This window comes from Sinocyclocheilus anshuiensis, unplaced genomic scaffold, assembly GCF_001515605.1.
Source record: "Sinocyclocheilus anshuiensis isolate Anshui unplaced genomic scaffold, SAMN03320099.WGS_v1.1 scaffold1162, whole genome shotgun sequence".
NCBI classification, from domain to species: domain Eukaryota; kingdom Metazoa; phylum Chordata; class Actinopteri; order Cypriniformes; family Cyprinidae; genus Sinocyclocheilus; species Sinocyclocheilus anshuiensis.
Window position 1 is genome coordinate 578,079 of NW_015540875.1, and position 19,508 is coordinate 597,586.

The following is a 19,508-nucleotide window of genomic DNA, read 5'->3' on the forward strand; positions in this document are numbered from 1 at the left end:
CTGAAGACTGGAGTAATGATGCTGAAAATGTAGCTTTGATCACAGAAATAAATTACATTTTAAGATATATTCAAATAGAAAACAGGTATTTTAAATAGTAAAAATATTTCACAATATTACTGCTTTTGCTGTATTTTGGATCAAATAAATGCAGGCTTGGTGAGCAGAAGAGAATTCTTTAAAAAACATCAAAAATCTTACTGTCCAAAATCGTTTGACTGGTAGTGTAGCTTGAGCGTTGACACTTTATTTGAACCTTTGCACAGGTCGGCAGTGTTCCAGCAGCCGGTGATCTTCCTCGGAGCAGATGTCACTCACCCGCCAGCTGGTGATGGGAAGAAGCCGTCTATTACTGCTGTGAGCACGTCACACACACTTTCAGCTGTTCTCATGAAATCACGTGTGCATTTTGAATGAGATTTGAAATTCAAGTGGGGCTGAGAAGCTGTTTACGCTAAAATCAGCGGACCTCACATGAATAACTGGCACATTATAAGCAACTATCACACTGTCTTGAAACTATAGTCATGTAGACAGGAGTTTGTGCTATTTTTAAGTGCTGTTTAGAGGCAGAAATCCGGTTTGCTACCTCAATTCAAATTCAGTTCAGTTGAAATTTAAATTCAGTTCTGAGTGGCACACAGTTTGTATAGTTTTATATGGATTTTTACAAAAAAAAATCTGTAATGTGTAAAATCACTTCAGTGATTTTAGTATTATTTATATACTTTCATATTTATAACATAGTATAGTATCATATTACTGAGCAACTTCACATTTTCGGTAGGGAAAATTGATAAAAAATATCCAGTTTATACAACAATAATAGTCTGGCATCAAAAAGAAAGAATGCAGATCATAGCAAATAAATGTAAAAAAAACAACAACAACACCACTGTTCAAAAGTTTGGGGTCAGTAAGATTTTCTTTAAAAGAAATTAATACTTTTATTCAGCAGGGATGCATTACATTGATCAAAAGTATAAAGACATTTATAAATGTTACAAAAGGTTTATATTTCAAATAAGTGCTGCTCTTATGAACTTTCTATTCATTAAAGAATCCTGAAAAATAAAATGTATCATAGTTTCCACAAAAATATGAAGCAGCACAACGGTTTTTAACATTGATAATAATCAGAACTGTTTCTTGAGCAGCAAATCAGCATATTAGAATGATTTCTGAAGATCATGTGACACTGAAGACTGGAGTAATGATGCTGAAAATACAGCTGTGCATCACAGAAATAAATTACATTTTAAAATATATTCAAATATAGAACAATTGTAGTAATATTTCAGAATATTTACTGTATTTTTGATCAAATAAATGCAGCCTTGATGAGCAGAAGAGACTTATTTTTTTAAAAACATTCAAAAACCCCAAACTTTTGAATAGCAGTGTATGTGTAGACGTTATGATCAGAATTTGTGTTCAAACTTGGACAAAAGATTTAGAGAGATAGCAAGGATTTTTGAAATTGTGATTTCAAGGGCTGGAAAATGAATTTTTTGTTTTTTGCATTTTCTATTTTATTTTTTATTTTATCAGCTAGAAGTCACTTTTTGTGGTTGCAAACTCTATAAAACAATTTTTATAAATAATAATCATAAATTGCAAACGATTAGAAACATGATGGAAATTCATTAGTCAAAAGGTGTGTCCCCCCGTCGACTGCCTGCTGTAGCGATTGTTGATGGAGCTTAAGTTGTTCCTTTACCAGCAATGGGTCTATTTTTATATACTTCGTTTTAATTCATGCCATATTTACGATTATACACTGCCTAATTCAATTTACATTGTTTTCAAAGCTAGATATACAAAATCTAAACAAAACTGCATGATAATGTACTCGAGCAGCTTTCTTGAATGGACCAGTCATCAGATGTCTTATATAACAAGAGCAGCTATTATTGCTCCAGGACATAATGAAGTTATATAAATGTAACCCAGCTCTCTGTAAACCCAACCTGAGCCGAAAGCCACTTCATTTGAGTCTCAATCCGAAGGCTGTAATTACCAGCCTGCTGCTCTTTGTGGCCGAGTGCCGCCCAGTTTGCTGACGGCTCCAGAAGTGGCTCCGAGCACGGGCTGAGTGAAAGAGCGGACGAGCCGGAAGTGGGCAGGACAGGATGGGAGCTTTGAAAAGGGAAAATGGCTCGCCGGTGACTCACAGACGCAAAGGAAATGATGTCACCTCCCGCCCTGCGCATGCAACCACTTGTAAGTGTGTACTCTTTCGCCGGTTGCCAAGCGATGGTGACAAAGGGCTGAGTCACGCAGACGGATGGCGAGAACATCTACAGAGGCTGGATGAACTGCTGACGACAGCCGGCTGATGATCATTGGCTTTTCTGCAACTAGGAGGCAGCAGATTTCTGTACTTTCTCTGCAGTCAGTCACATTTGTGACCCTGGAACACAAAAGCAGTCTTAAGTAGCACGGGTATATTTGTAGAAATAGCCAAAAATACATTGTAAGGGTCAAAATTAATCAATTTTTCTTTTATGCCAAAAATCATTAGGATATTAAGTAAAGATCATGTTCCATGAAGATATTTTGTACATTTCCTACCGTAAATATATCAAAACTTAATTTTTGATTAGTAATATGCACTGCTAAGAACTTCATTTGGACAACTTTAAAGGCGATTTTCTCAGTATTTCGATTTTTTTGCACCCGCAGATTCCAGATTTTCAAAAAGTTGTATCTCGGCCAAATACTGTCCTATCCTAACAAACCATTCAATCGTTGGAAAGCTTATTTATTCAGCTTTCAGATGATGCATAAATCTCAATTTTGAAAAATTGACCCTTATGACTGGTTTTGTGGTCCAGGGTCACATTTGTTTAGCATTGTTTGGATTTTTCACTGATTGCTCTGATGTTTTTACTTTGTTTACCTTTAAAACAGTTGTGTCATGTTCTTTCTTGTTATTGTTTTGTAGCTTTTTTTTTTTGTCATTTTAAGTATTCTGGTTGGTTGCTAGGTAAAAATCCATCCCAAATGTCCACATTTGGCAACCCTTTGTTTGTTTCTCTCATGTTGCTTGTGTGTGAACAGCAAAAACATTTTTTTTTTGGTTTATTGATTTATAATTGACATTTAATTTTTAGTCTGATACATTCAAAAATGCCATTCAAAAGTTTGGGGTCAGTAAGATTTTTATGAATTCCTATTTGTATTCAACAAAAATGCGTTACGTTGACATTTATAATGTTACAAAAGATTTCTATTTCAAATAAATGCTGTTCTATTCATCAAAGAATCCTGAAAAATCAAATGTGTCACAGTTTCCACAAAAATATGAAGTAGCTTAACTGTTTTCAACACTGATAATAATCAGAAATGTTTCTTGAGCAGCAAATCAGCATATTAGAATGATTTCTGAAGATCACGTGACACTGAAGACTGGAGTAATGATGCTAAAAATTCAGCTTTGATCACAGAAATAAATTACATTTTACAATATATTGCAATACAAAACACATATTTTGAATTGTAATAATATTACACAATTTTACTGTATTTTTGATCAAATAATGCTTAAAAGACTTTTTTCAAAAATGAAAAAAACGTACTGACCCCAAACATTTGAATGGTAGCATATCTGATCAGCGTCTAAATACTCCCATCTCGTTTTCGAATTAATTTGGATTTTGCATGTTTTTTTAACCTAATTTTTAATGCAGCATGCTATTATGATGTAACGCGCTCTGACACGACTCATCTGTGCAGGTGGTGGGCAGTATGGACGCTCATCCCAGCAGGTACTGCGCTACAGTACGAGTACAGCGACCCAGACAGGAGATCATTGAAGACCTGTCGTACATGGTGCGAGAGTTACTCATCCAGTTCTACAAGTCCACCCGCTTCAAACCCACCAGAATCATCTTCTACAGGGACGGCGTACCAGAAGGACAGTTACCACAAGTAAGCACTATTATGGTTCATTCAGTTCATTCTGCTCACCTGGGCTGCATTTATTTGATCAAAAATACTGTAAAATTGTGAAATATTATTGCAGTTTAAAATAACCGTTTTCTATTTGAATATCTGTTCAAATGTAATTTATTCCTGTGATGCACAGCTGAATTTTCAGCATCATTACTCCACGTGATTCTTCAGAAATCATCCTAATATGCTGATTTGCTGCTCAAGAAACGTTTCTGATTATTATCAATGCTGAAATCAGTTGTGCTGCTTCATATCTTTGTGGAAACCTTGATTCTTTGATGAATGTAAAGTTGAAAAGAACAGCATTTATTTGCATCGTAAATGTGGCGTCCTTGTGTAGATCCTGCACTACGAGCTGTTGGCCATCAGAGACGCCTGCATCAAGCTGGAGAAGGACTACCAGCCGGGCATCACCTACGTAGTAGTGCAAAAGCGCCACCACACCCGCCTTTTCTGCGCTGATAAATCTGAAAGAGTGAGTTTCTGCAAAACAGAATTTTAAAGCTGACGTTCCTAGAAGTGTTATTTTTGTAGCAGAGTTATTTTAGTATCATTGATATATTATTATGTGCTGTCAAACGATTGATCGCGATTAATCGCATCCAAAATAAACATTTTTGTTTACATAATAGCTATATGTTTGTGTAGTGTGTATATTTATTATGTATATATAAATACACACTCATGCATGTATATATTTAAGAAAAATATGCTGTTTATATATTAAATATATTTATATATAATATAATAATATAAATTTATATACATGTAAATATTTTCAAAATATATACTGTATGTGTGTGTTTATACATAATAAATAAAGACAGTATCCATACATATAGTATGTAAACAAAAACTTTTATTTTGGATGCAATTAATCGCGATTAATCGTTTGACGGCACTATATTTTGTTAATATATTGAATTTGATTTTATTTTTGTTTTATTTGAATTTTAGTTTTAGTGTTTTGCCATTTCATTCGTTTTGTATATTTTGTCTACGCAGTATTTATTAAGTTTTAACTTCAACTTAAACTAAACAAAGATGAGAATGGTTGCCTCCACAACTAGCTAAAATAGAACAGATTTTTAAAACTACTTTAAGTTTGTTTATTATTTAATTTTATTTTATAATGTTTTTTATGGTTTTAGTTTATTTAGTTTGAGGTATTTTAATACTTCAGCTTATCGTAAACAAAATTAGATATGTTAATTTAAAATAGCTTAAATAAATGCTAAATTTAAAATAAATTAAAAAGTAATTTTTTTTTTAATTAATACTTTAAATAAAAAAAATAAAATTAAAATGTAAACAAAAATTTACATGTAATTCAATAGCTGAAATAATAACTAGCTGGATTTTTCATGTTTTTTTTTATTTATTTTAGTTAATTTATTTTATTTGAAGTTTATTTGAAAATTATTTTATGGTTTTAGTTTTTCTTCATTTAGTTTTCGTTATTTTAGTACTTCATCTTTAAATGAAAATGAGAAATATTGCCTTGGCAGCTAGCTGAAATTATTTATTTATTTATTTTCAGTTAAGTAATGAGGAGTTTTTTTAATAAATATAGTTTAGGTTAATTTAGCAATCTTGATTCTAATCCGTGTGGTTTTGCTCAGATCGGGAAGAGTGGGAACATTCCAGCAGGAACTACGGTCGACACCAGCATCACGCATCCGTTCGAGTTTGATTTCTACCTGTGCAGTCATGCAGGTATTCAGGTGAGCTCACAGACTCGGCGCAAACATTCATTCATGGCCGTGTGCCTGTGACTGTGGTGTGACGTTCTGTGGTCCTCGTCTCAGGGCACCAGCCGACCCTCACACTACTATGTCCTGTGGGACGACAATCGCTTTACGGCTGACGAGCTGCAGATTCTCACCTACCAGCTGTGCCACACATACGTGCGCTGCACCCGCTCCGTCTCCATCCCAGCGCCTGCGTACTACGCCAGACTCGTGGCTTTCCGTGCCCGATACCATCTGGTGGATAAAGAGCATGACAGGTGAGGCCAAGATCACGAGCATCTGTAGTTTAAATGTTACTAAAATGCATTAGCTATATAGCTGAATACTGTAGCTCTGTTCCAAAACCTAGTGAGCTGCCTTGCTGCCTACATAGAAAACTACATTCTAAAGGGCTGTTCATTTCCGCTGACCTGCTTCTCCTTGTCTACTAGATCAGGGGTTCCCAACATTTGTTTTGTCAGCCAAACCCCTTAGACATAAAATATTTATTTGAAGTATCCTCTAAAGTTGTAGGTTGATATTTCAATAATTTAACGACACTGTTGCATGACATGCAAATGAATAGATAAATTATTCAAATACATTTTTAGTAAGAGTTTTATTTTTTTATTTTAAACATATTTATATATAGGCATGCACATATATAGGACTTATTATTATTATATAATGAATATTTAAAATATTGAATATTTTAATAAATATAAAATATTGAATGAATATTTAATAATTATAGGCCTAATAAATATTTTTTATTTTACACTGCAATTTGCAATACTAATATTATAATACTGATTGAGATATATTGGGCTTTTTGTTGTGGAAACTTTCAGTATTGAATAAATATGAATTGTTTATAATCAACATTTCTTTCACTTTACATGTCATTTTTGTTTATTTATTGAGCTTTTTTGCAGTGCATTCTGGGCTTGCCTTTTCTGAAAGGATACATGCAATTCTTATAGTTTTCATTGAGATTAAAAAAAATATCCCTTGTATCTAGAACACGCCCACAAAGCCTAAGCAAGGCAAGAGTACACGCTTACAAATGTATTAATATAGTACATTTAATAAACAATGGTAATTCAAAGTGCTTTACATGAAAGAGATTTAAAAAAAATGCTGTTTAGGTAGTCAGCTCACTAGGTTTTAGAACAGAGCTTTAAATCTTTCTTTATATTTTCTGCTTTGTATTTATTTGATCAAAAATACAGTAAAATTGTGAAATATTTTTACAATTTAAAATCTGTTTTCTTTTTGAATATGTTGTAAACTGTAATTTATTGCTGTGATGCGCAGCTGAATTTTCAGCATCATTATTCCAGTCTTCAGTGTCACATGATCTTCAGAAATCATTCTAATATGCTGCTCAAGAAACATTTCTGATTATGATCAATGTTGAAAACAGTTTATTTGCTGCTTATTTTTAGGGAAACCGTGATGCATTTGAATAGAACGTTCAAAAGAACAGCATTTATTTGAAATATTTTAATCTAACATTATAAGTGACTGACCTGCCACTTTTGATACTCTAATGCATGTAATATCAGTTTTGAAGTCCTTCTTTATCTGGTCTCTGTGTTTGTAGCGGGGAGGGCAGTCACGTCTCGGGACAGAGTAACGGTCGGGATCCTCAGGCTCTGGCCAAAGCCGTACAGATTCACCACGACACCATGAGGACCATGTACTTTGCCTAAGCACACCCCTCGAGCCAGTTCACCGGGTGCTACCAGTCCCACAAAGCCCACAGAACCCAACATGGAGTCTCACACTTTGAGTTTCGTTGAATCTGGCTGAACTATGCTCATTTTTTTTTCATTTTTTTTTATTGTGTATTATTGTATACTACTTTCGCACTCCCACATGTACGTATGTATGCAATACGGAGGGAAGGAACGCAGACGAAGCTGTCGTTTTGTATGCCACCACAAAGCTGCCTCTTAACCTGATGCCAGAGTTCAAACGCCCCAAATGGAGGAATCATTGTTACTTCCTTTGGCATTATTTTTATTGTTGTGAAAGTTTCTTTTTAAAAGTTTTATTTTTGTGAATGACATGGTACATTAGCACTTAGTTTTAGTCGAAAGGCACCGCGAGCCCAGAAGAAGCGCAGGCAGAAGCCGCAGACGCAGGTGTCTCGGATCGATTTTAGACTCGCCGTTAGTTAAGAGAGTGGCCGAATTAGCGTAACGATAGATGGACCACTGAGTGCATCGCTGCATTCTCACATCAGCATAACACCGAAACCAGCATTATGCACCAGCCAAACGCCATGCCAACCGGTGAAAAAGGGCCCTCGTCTGTAAAACGTGCAGTTTACTTGCACTTGAAAAGGATGATTTTGCTCACTTTTTTTTTTTTGTGCACATAAATCTTCCTGAACTTACAGGAATAGTTCACCCAGCAATGATGATTTTTAAAATTGTGTCATTGCAAACCCTAGATTGTTTTGATTCTCCCATGAAACGGAACGAGCTGTTTTCAATGCAGCACTAAATAGATGGTGATTTATAATGTGAAGCTTCATGTAAGTGTCATAAAACTAGTCCGCATGACTTGCATATTATAATCCAACTTTTGGAAGTCGTATTTTAGATTTGTGTAAGAAAAAGACTCAAATAAATTTGAGTTATTCTTCACTATTTTTTAAACTCTGCTTTTTATGTTATAAATAAGGCTGTAAATGAGATTTGAGAGCTGCAGTGGAGACGAGTATCGGTTAATAATCACTTAATTGTTGGTCTATTTCTTACATAAATTTATCATGTGAATTCAGAAGAATTGGAGTATTTTTATGGCAGTATAAATTACCATCCACCATCAGTGAGCACACATTACATTGGGGGTGCCAAACTCAATTCCTGGAGGGCCTGAGCCCTGCAGAGTTTAGATTCAACCCTAATTAAACACACCTGATCCAACTAATCAAGTCTTTCAGGCTTATTTGAAAACGATGTGATATGTGTGTTGGAGCAGGGCTGGAACAAAACTCTGCAGGGCTCCGGCCCTCCAGGAATTGAGTTTGACACCCCTGCTTTAAACCGTTTCTTCCACTGGCCTCTGTACACGAAGCAATTCAAGGTCACTGAGAGCAGTCATAAAGAAAACCGCACGCCATGTTTAAGATGACAGAAGAGAATGATATGCAGGGGGCTTGAACAATGCAGGAATAGCTGTTTGTATATAGTGAGCCTGTCCTCTCTCCCACACAGGCTCATGAAGGCGGTTGGGTCGCATCACCACACGTCATAGCCGTTCTGCATTGTTTTCAAACGTGCCGTTGGTAACACTGCCACATTCCCTTCCCAACAAGCACATTTAACACTTGCCAGTATCATTGCACCTTTTTACCCTCGCCTGGCGCCCGTCGGTGCAGCGAGCATGTGGGCATGCCGGAAAACGCCTTTTCCGCGGGTTAGGGGAGCATTATGCCATGTAATCATGTCATGTGGTGGATGTATGAAATGCATGTTTAAACTGAGTTGGTGTTGTAACTGCAGCCTCTTTGTAATCATATTAAGACTGAGCCCGTATAACATTTGATGCCATACTTTCTCACCCGTTTGCCTTAAAATGAAAAAGCTGTCATTACGAATCTGGATTTTTTTTTTTTCCCCACAGCTGCATACAAATAACACTTCATGGGGTGAACAAATAATGACAGAGTTTTCATTTTTTGGTGAACTTTTCCTTTTATACTGCTATAAAAAGTGGCTAAGAGTCTCCACAAGGTCGAAAGACTCGCCTCAAAGCACCAAAAACGGTTTGTTGGAATTCAAAGGGATTTTAATGTAACGGTTGACCATGTTTTATTTTAACTCACGTTTATGAAATGTATACAAAAGACATGCCTTTAAATATTAGGTTTTACCAAGCCAACGAGGTGATTTTTATTGATGCCCGCTGTACAATATTGATCCGGTTTGTCCTAGACTAAATATTCTGATGCAGTACTCTCAGAAGCCACAGCACCTCATGGCTGATGAAGAAGATGGAGGTGCGTGACAGCGTAATTGGAGAGTGAACTTCACCCGACCTCAATATTTAAGCAATATTAAGCCACTGATAAAGAACAGTCCGCATCATAGCACTTCCCAGTAGATTTAATGAATGAACACATAAGCAAGTCATTTTGGCTCTATGTAATAGTGAGAGGACTTTGTTCGGGACGATTATTTTTTAAAGAAAATAAAAGTTGTTTTTTATTATATACTGTGCTGAGTCCTGTTTTCAGATGTGAGGGGGTCTGGGGTTGAAATACACAGCTGTATTTCATTATTTACTGCTTTTTGCAGTGACAGTCTTTTGTCCATCTAATTCTATTGACGTACCATTTACAACCCATTTACTTCCAAAATACAACATTTCGAACAGAAACCAGATTTCAAATTGAAAAAGCAAGTTTTTAAATTTTGATAAATGATGACAATGTTTTTCTTTGGAATAACATGCACCGATCAATGCATGCTTCATTAGACCAGGAAAGTGATTGTGGTCCATTTTGATTTCATGTTGACTTTAATCAATAGTGTTTTCATGCATCCTTTGTAGAATCACTCTTATCATCTATTCTGCTTTATTAAATGGATACCATAATTCACACCGTAACACCATAATTCATGTTATCAGTATTCATTCTTGCGCAAGTTATTGCACTGAATTGAATGCTACAGTTTATTTAAGAATGGTTTTATGAAGGATTTTATGAAGATGAATGAGGCCTAATAAGTAAAGTAAAGTAAAGTGATCACTCTTATCATCTTTTCTAGTTTATTGAATGGGTTAAGATTATAATTCATGTTATCGGTTTTACGAACAGATGGAAAAGAAACGATTGAGAGATCCTTTAACGTTTGTATAACCAATAAAAAACGTTTTTAAAACATTTTTTAAAAACAGCAGAATGTTCAGAGAACATTTAGAAATAACATTTTTATGACTTAATGGGAACATTAGCTAAATGTTCTCAATTTTTTTTGTTAGCAAACAGACATAGACAGACAGACATAGATGATAGACAGACAGACAGACAGACAGACAGACAGACAGACAGATAGATAGATAGATAGATACTCAGCTAACAAGGAACACAACACATTTTTGGCAAAGTTCTCTCAAAGTTATGAACAAACAGTAACATTAATAGAATGTTTATTATGAAAGTTAAAGTTAGTCTTTAATAATGTTCTCAAAACAGCACAAACATTATTCATACATTGCTCATGGAACTTTTTAGTTGAACGTTTGTCTGACATTTTTAAATGTTTTAGAATGTTCAGAGACGATTCAAAAGTAACATTCCCACAATGTTCGCAAAATGATAAAATAGAATGTTCCATTAACATTTGTATAACCAAGAAACGTTTAAAAAACGACATTTAGAACGTTCAGAGAACATTCAGAAATAATGTTTTCATTACTTATTGGCAACGTTATCAAAATGTTCTAGAGCAAAATTTTGTTAGCAGATAGATAGATAGTCCCTCAGCTGGGACATTTTAAGAACTTTGGATAACGTTTTGGCAAAGTTCTCTCAAAGTTATGAACAAACACTAACATTAATAAAATGTTTTTTTTTAATGAAAGTTAGTTATCTGGTCTTTAATAATGTTCTCAAAACATTAGCACAAAACATTATTCATTCATTATTTTCCTGAAACATTTTAGTTGAAAGTTTGTCTGACATTTTGAAATGTTTCAGAATGTTCAGAGACAATTCAAAAGCAACGTTCCCATAATATTTGCACAATTATAAAGTGGAATGTTCTTAACGTTTGTATAACCAAGAAACATTCAGAAAACTGGACGTTTAGTACGTTCAGAGAACATTCAGAAATAGCCTATCGTTTTCATAACTTAATAGGAACGTAAGCGAAACGTTCTTAGAACAAAATTTTGTTAGCTGATAGATAGATAGATAGATAGATAGATAGATAGATAGTATGTTGGGTTATTTTCTAAAACATTGGTAAATATTTGGTATATGTATGGTATATGTTTAAAAATATTTTTTAAACATCGATGGGTTCTTTTTAGTAATAACCCAGCGTTGGGTTAAATTGGTTCCCGCGGCGACGGTTCAAATAAAAAAATTAATTAAAAAAAATCAAATTTTTGTGCCAAATTCTGCACCCTTGCCAGATTATGCACCCCCTCGTTGAAGTCGCTACTTGATTGCCTAAAATGCTAAAAAAAAAGCATTTTTTTTTCACATAATTTAGCTTTATTCCACACTGCTCTGTCCCATCTCTGAGAAATACCCTGATCATTTCCTTCTTTTATGAAGCCCCTCCCTCTGAAATAGGCGATGGGCTCTGATTGGTTAGCTAGCCCAGTGTGTTGTGATTGGCTAAACCGCCTCTAGTGAGAGAGTAATTAAGAACCTCTGCTTTAGAACATTGATTTTGAAACTTTTGAATCCATTAGAATCGTTAGAAGACAGAATGGCGATTCATATATGAATAGATTTTTACGTGCACCTCTAGTTTTATCTTCCTCTTCTCTGAAGCAGCGCAGCATGGCCTCGCCCCCTTTGCTGCCTTTTCCCGAGGGCGGGGTTAAAAAAGTGAAATCGCAATCAACCACCCCTTTAAGTATGTTACTGAAATCACTATTTACCATTAGGCCAGGTTTAAATTGTTGGCGATAACTTATTATTTTACAGTTAATGGAGTGTTCCAGACCTGTTCTGACTAGAGTTTGTTTGGTCGCACTAGTGATTATCACATTTATACATGGGAAACGGTAGATGCTAAACAGTGTTGGGCAGTAACTAGTAACTTAGATACTGTAATAATATTACTTTTTGCAGTAACTAGTAGTGTAACTAATTACTAACAAGATTTCAGTAATAATATTAGTTTTCAAGCTACACATGAGAATTAATGAGATTAATACAACACTTCTACTTCGATACATCACTATCAATCACTTTTATGTGGAAGATACACAGTTACAATTTCTGTGGGGCGTGAAGAAAAAGTAATGTAACTAGTAGTTTAACTAATTACTGTTGCCAGAAAGTAATAAGTAAAGTAACAATATTACTTTTGAAATGAGTAACTAGTAATGAGTAATATATTACATTCTTTGAGTAACTAGCCCAACACTGATGCTAAATGAGAGAGTGGTGTTCATTTGAACCGCGCCGCGGTGTTTTTATGGTTTATTCACATGATATTGAATATTGTTATGCATCTATTAGAATAGCCTCTAATTACAGCCATTTCTCACATGAAGCTATGACAGATTTGCATGTTTCTTTTAAATGTGTTGTACTAAATGTGTTTATACTTATGTTTTAGACAAAGGATTCTTCTGTGAAACAGTGGAATCTCTGCCAGTTAATCAAAACATTTCAAGGTAAGTCAACTATTTAAATGAGTGATACATGTACACTACCAGTCAGAAGTTTTTGGACACTAAGATTTTTTATGTTTTTTAAAGAATTCTCTTCTGCTCACCAAGCCTGCATTTATTTGACCCAAAATACAAAAAAAGCATTAATATTGTGAAATATTTTTACTATTTAAAATAACTGCTTTCTATTCTTCAGTGTCACATGATCTTTCAGAAATCATTCTAATATGCTGATATGCTGTTCAAGAAATATTTATTATTATTATTATTATCAATATTTAAAACAGTTGAGTACATTTTTTTTTCCAGGATACTTTGATGAATAGAAAGCTCAAAAGATCAGCATTTATCTGAAATAAAAAGCTTGTGTAACATTATAAACTATACCATTTAAAAGCTTGGAGTCAGTATACTTTTTTTTTTTTTTGAGAAATTAATACTTTTATTTAGCAAGAATGCATTAAATTGATAAAAATGTGATGATAAAGACATTTATAGTGTTACAAAAGATTTCTATTTCAGATAAATGCTGTTCTTCTGACCTTTCTATTCATCAAAGAAACATGAAAAAATTATACTCAGGTGTTTTCAACATAATAATAATAATAAATGTTTTTGAGCAGCAAATTAGAATATTAGAAAGATTTCTGAAGAATCATGTGACAGGAGTAATGATGCTAAAAAAATCAGCTTTGATCACAGGAATAAATTACATTTGAAAATATATTTAAATAGAATAAATAGAAAACAGTTATTTTAAATAGTAAGAATATTTCACAATATTACTTCTTTTGCTGCATCAAATAAATGCAGGCTTGCTGAGCAGAAGAGAATTCTTTAAAAAATATAAAAAATCTTACTGTTCAAAAACTTTTGACTTACAACTTCAATTATGACTTCCAACAATTATGAAAAAAGATAAATGAGGTGAAATGATTAGTGTGTTGCTGCCGCATTCCGTCCAGCACAGCTTCCTTTCGTTCACAGCGGTGTACATTTGTTCCTCCTTACAAGTCCAAACTTAACAACCAAATCAGTCAAATATGTAAGTGTGGTAAATTTTACTCACATGAGTTAACCTAGTACTAGTTTTTAATTAAGTATTGACAATTGTGAAACTTCCCTGATATTTAAAATGACTAATTTCATGAAAGACTTCATAACGCTGTTCATAACACCAATAATCATGCTAATTAATCGCGATTTCAATATTGACTAAAATAATTGTGTTCATGATATTTTTGCCATAATTGAGCTCTAACCAGTTTACTAGTTTATCTGTAAAATGTTTCTTCTTCTGCTTCATCGTATCACAGAGGAAGGAGTGGATGGAGAAAGTTTTACGCTACTGGATGACACCAGCATTGCTGTACTAATTCCAAGAACTTTCAACGAGGAGGCGATGGAACAGAAGACCTTACTACAAGCAGTGGATCTGTGTTGCAAACTTTTCTACGTGTATGACGTCAACTACCCAAAGCAGCTTTGCAGCACACAGTCTTTAATATTCCAAGAGTTCCTTCAACACACTGCCTCCTCCTTAAACACTTAAGGATACTTGTTGTATTTAAAGGGGTCATATGATGCGATTTCAATTGTTCCTTTCTCTTTGGAGTGTTACCAGCTCTTGGTGCATAAAATAATGTTCTTTTTAGCAACATCATATGACCCCTTTAATGATCAGTAAAAACGTTTTATTTTACTGATCATCAGTAGGTCCAGCAGCCAGCAGATTTGTTTTTATTATTATTATTACAGTTTTTTCAACTGCTTACATTTTCAAAACCTCGCCTCTTTTTTTCAAAACTTTACAGACAAATCCAAAAATTGCACACACAAAATGCTAAATGCCTCACATCTCTTGCAAAATGAAGCACTGCATTCAAAATATCACAAACACATCTCAAAAGCAAACATTTGCAAACACCTTTGCCATAATATTCATTCCTGTTAGATTTTTGTGTTTTATGAAATTGAAAACTGAGTCAAAGGCCAAGAATTAGCGGTTTCAGAAATTGTGTGACAAGTAAACATTTTGTGTGTAAGCAGTTGAAAAAACCTGTGTTACTTGTGTTTACGATTATATGTTTGTATGTTATGTTTGTTTTATTTTTGCATACTGTATGTGCACATGTGTGTATGTTTTGATATGAATGAATATGAATTGATACACATTTGTTGGTTTTGAATTCACTGTACATCTTGAAAATATGTTAGTTTTATGTGCACATTTGTGTGTTTTGAATTTAATATTTTTTTTACACGTTCTTGAACATTTATTTTGTAAACATTTACATTTAAAAAAAAAAAATACTGGTGTGAGTTCTGTTAGGTAACTTTTAACCCAGCTGGATTTTAACCCAATTCATTGATGATTGATTTTGTTGTTATTGTGTGAAAAAGCATAAATAGAGCAATGAATAACCAAAATGTATTTATTGTTTTGCTTATGCTTTTAAATATCTCTGCATATTATTGTGCCCTTAAAAATAATCAGTGCATCTCTAATTTAAGAGCCCTATAGCCAACAGATGGGCAGGTGCTATACCTAAATGTTTTTAACCCAACATTATTTAGTGAGTAGACAGAATTGAATGGTTTTGCGAAGGATTTTTTCCAAGATGAATGAGGCCTAATAAGTTGTTGATGATGATGATGAGGCTGCCTTAAACCACGTCCCTTCCCTCGCAGCCAATCAGCGCGCGGCTCTCGCGGCAGGTCCGTGCGTCGCGCTCGCGGCGGATCAGACGCTCCATATTTAGCTGAAGCGAGTATCGCAGAGGCACTGAGTGTCAGAGAAACCCTGCGAGAGAGAGAGAGTTCAGCTCCCAACTTATTTCGTGTCACCGTCGGCGTAAAACGAAGGGAGTACGCGCCATCGAAAAGCCTCGAGCTTCGAGGACGGAATTCATGGAGGATCGGGGACTTTCGCGGATTTTTCCCCTCACAGATGGGAATGTAGCTTAGCTGGTTAGCCTGGCCGCTAGCAGTAGCAGGCTAGCTGTGTCGAAGAGCGGAGGCGACATAAGTTGACTTTTACTCGCTATAACGTCATAACACCTCAACAAACCGCCTCAGTCTTTCCAAAGACGCGTTTCTGAAGGCGTCGCCGTCACAGAAACAGCGATTCGGGACTGTATTCAGGGGAACTTCTCGTCTTAGCTGGCTGGCTAGCTTGCCGTCACGTCAGTCTGTCAATCGAACCTGAAATCCAGACCGGATAGTTCGAGCCACATACGGAGGCACCGAACCTCCCCCTCTCCTCTGATATACGAGCTTCTGGGACACTGGATTATTAGGAGCCCTTAAACTGAGGAAACGCTCGCATTGGGTTAACGGAACCGTAGAGTTTCTGAAGTTCGTCTACTGCGAGCCGGGGACGGAACCGGACAGAGACCTCATGAATGGAAATCGGAACTACAGGTGTGTATGATGTTGGGTCTTTAGGGTCAACCTTCTTAAGGGTCAATTTTTTGAAACTGAGATTTATACATCATCTGAAAGCTGAATAAATAAGCTTTCCACTGATGTATGGTTTGTTATGATTTGGCTGAGATGCAACTATTTGAAAATCTGGAATCTGAGGGTGCAAAAAATCTAAATATTGAGAAAATCGCCTTTAAAGTTGTCCAGATGAAGTTCTTAGCAGTGCATATTACTAATCAAAAATTAAGTTTTGAGTAGGAAATTGACAATATCTTAATGGAAAATGATCTTTACTTAATATCCTAATGATTTTTGTGAGGTCTAATTATGCGGGTTTGTGTCTCTTGTTTTGTCAAACCGATTCACAGATTGGTCTTTCATTGTTTCATCTTTACAGTGATTCATTAGTAATTCAGTGTGAATTTCATTGATTAAAATGTGTGGAAACACAATTATCAGGAGTACAACAACAATCGGTTTGACCAGTATTTTTACCTTTAACTTAAAACATTTTTTAATACATTTATTTAATGTGTTATTTGTATAATAACTTCACCTTTTTATAAAATTAAGAATTCATTTTTAGTGTTTTACTTGTGATTTGAATGTTTTAAGTATTTCCTAATAATGAAGTATTTAGCCATTATTGTGTCAAAAACTGAAGTAATTGATTTTAAGGTAATAAGGTCATCAGACACTAACATAATCCTGTTGGTCTTGAAAAGCCAGGATGGGTCCATTTCTGCTTTTAAGTGTCTCGAAAGCTTTTCCACTAGAATTCTCATTTTAGGACTGCTTGACTGTACCATAGTCAAGCGTTTCTGTGAAATACTGAGTTCATGTTTGTACTGTTCTTCGTACATGTCTTGTAGTATGGTTTAGATCAGAGCAACTGTCTCATTGTGCCTCATCGTGGGCATTTTAAAGGCTGACGATGAGTCATTTTGTGATGTGATGAAGCACTGGTCAGACATGATGAGGGTGGTTTGCCTCGTGTAACCAGCAGTAAGTGTGGGTTAGAATCAGGTCAGACGAGTGACCTCTCATAACCTCACTGACATCAAGGTCAGAAGTTCATCACTGGCACATTTCCCATTTTTAAGTGCACTTCCCTAAAGTCGTGTATTCCTTTTTGCTTGTAGCTGTGATGCTTGCTCTGTGTTGACTAATAAGGTGATATTTCAGGGGTCTGCATTGTGTGTCACCTATGGAATACCCCAATCTGAAGGGGCTTTGTGAAGAAAGGCTATATTGTGCATTGGATTTTCCCTTAGAACATGTTCAATGGTTCTGTACTATTGCTGAGAAATAAGGCTTTTTCAAGATTGTATAAAATAATGTAACTTTGGGGTACAGGGGTTGATTGACATGTTTTTTTTTAATTTTTTGCCCCCGAGTAGTTTGCAATGTAATTGGCAGCCTATGAAATCTGATTTATTCTTCCCAAATTATGTTTTTCCATTTTCTGGATTCATTTTAATAGTTAAATTAAATATTATTCATCAAAGCATGTCTAATTAATTGAAATCATGAAATGTATACAATTTAACAATAATTTATTAAAAGGTAACAAAATATTAATTTTAGGGCCCTATGAAATTTGTTTTATTTTTTTCCCCCAAATTCCATTGAATTTTTTTCTCTAAATTCAGTCTTTTTTTTTAATAATTTTTTTCCCATTTGGATTTTTCACTCAAAAAGCATGTCTAATGAATTGAAATCATGAAAATGATACAATTTAACAACAATTTATTAAGGTGGTATTTAATTTTTTTTCCATTTTGAAATTGTCTGGATTCAATTTTCGTATGCTTAAAATTTTCTGGATTCTCTTTTAATGGTTAATTTAAACTTATTGACGAAAAAAGCATGTTTATCCATCCAAAATCTGCCAAATGACGTGACATTCCACATTATATTGTAAATTCAATTTTTGTGACTGGATTCTGCGGTTCACTGGATTCTGTGATTCTGTCCCTGTGAGTCTTTGCGTCTGTGCTGTGGGAACTAAGTGGCCAGTGACCGTGAAGAGACCTAACCTGTGCGGTTTTATTAGGTTTGATGCTAAATATGGCATGGCTCGAGGTGTTTAATAACACCAGATGTTTCCTGTCACCAATCTAAGAAGGGCCTCTGTTGACTGGAAGCCCCCGGCGTGTCTTATTTTGAGGTAAGGCTACAGGTGGGTGGGTACAGGCCAAAATCATGTCATTTTCCCGCGCAGGTTGCATAAACTGTTTTTCGAACCTTTCAAGAGAATGAAGTCACTTAATGATCAAAGTGCCCAGCTTTTCCCAGTAGTTGTGCTGTTGTGCCACAGCGTGCTGCATTGACTTTTGATTGCCGCTGTTTGTTTGATGGCAGTGCCAAAGCAGAGGAAGAGTTACATCCTTTGTTTCAACAAAAGCCCCTCGATCTCCTCCCATTGCCCATAAACTGATGACATGCTATGTGTGGTTTCTATGGTGAGTGCAGTTTGCCTTACACTGGCATTGTGGATAGCCAGTATAGTGAAGGTTTGTTTGGGGGGCCCAGTGTGATGGTGCAATAGTTTGGGGGCCGCGAGCGCTGTCTGTCAATGTCAATATATATTTGCTCTTAAATGGCTTAAAAGGGTGATTTTGAATAATTTCAACCAAATTGCAAATGCTTATTGCAGTTACGTAAAAACACAGTATAAAATCAAAATAACCTTATTAAACAGTTTTTCCCTAAATTAAACATTAGTTATCAGTTCAGCTTTTATATTCAGATATTCCCTTTTTGCTTGTTTTTTTTTTTTAAATGCATTATTGTAGTTTTGTAAAGCAAGCTGTTCATCTTCAGAGGTTATAGATTAATGATCAATGATTAATTATCAAAATGTATTTATTAGGGTGATTTTGAACCACAATTTCAACTGAACTTTCATTGCAGTCAAGATTGGAAATATTTAATGCAGTTATGTAAAACCTAGTAAAAAGTCTAGTTAAAAATTAAGCATGTTTTAAACATCCCCCCCCCCCCCAAATGAACATA

At 35.0% G+C, this 19,508-nt stretch overlaps 2 protein-coding genes across 2 annotated transcripts in view; both read left to right on the forward strand.

Annotated features, from left to right (window-relative positions):
• The window catches only part of ago1 (argonaute RISC component 1), a 43,227-nt gene extending 34,709 nt beyond the window's left edge, over window positions 1-8,518 (forward strand). Inside the window, exons 14-19 of the mRNA XM_016485793.1 lie at window positions 267-357; window positions 3,739-3,933; window positions 4,298-4,432; window positions 5,580-5,681; window positions 5,766-5,965; window positions 7,294-8,518. Of these exons, the coding sequence (XP_016341279.1) occupies window positions 267-357; window positions 3,739-3,933; window positions 4,298-4,432; window positions 5,580-5,681; window positions 5,766-5,965; window positions 7,294-7,402 (832 nt within the window). The 3' untranslated portion in view covers window positions 7,403-8,518. The remainder of the gene's footprint in view (window positions 1-266; window positions 358-3,738; window positions 3,934-4,297; window positions 4,433-5,579; window positions 5,682-5,765; window positions 5,966-7,293) is intronic.
• A 7,252-nt stretch (window positions 8,519-15,770) lies between these two features.
• LOC107688251 (protein argonaute-3-like) overlaps window positions 15,771-19,508 on the forward strand; it is a 33,551-nt gene continuing 29,813 nt past the window's right edge. The window contains exon 1 of the mRNA XM_016485877.1: window positions 15,771-16,487. Within this exon, the coding sequence (XP_016341363.1) occupies window positions 16,469-16,487 (19 nt within the window). The 5' untranslated portion in view covers window positions 15,771-16,468. The remainder of the gene's footprint in view (window positions 16,488-19,508) is intronic.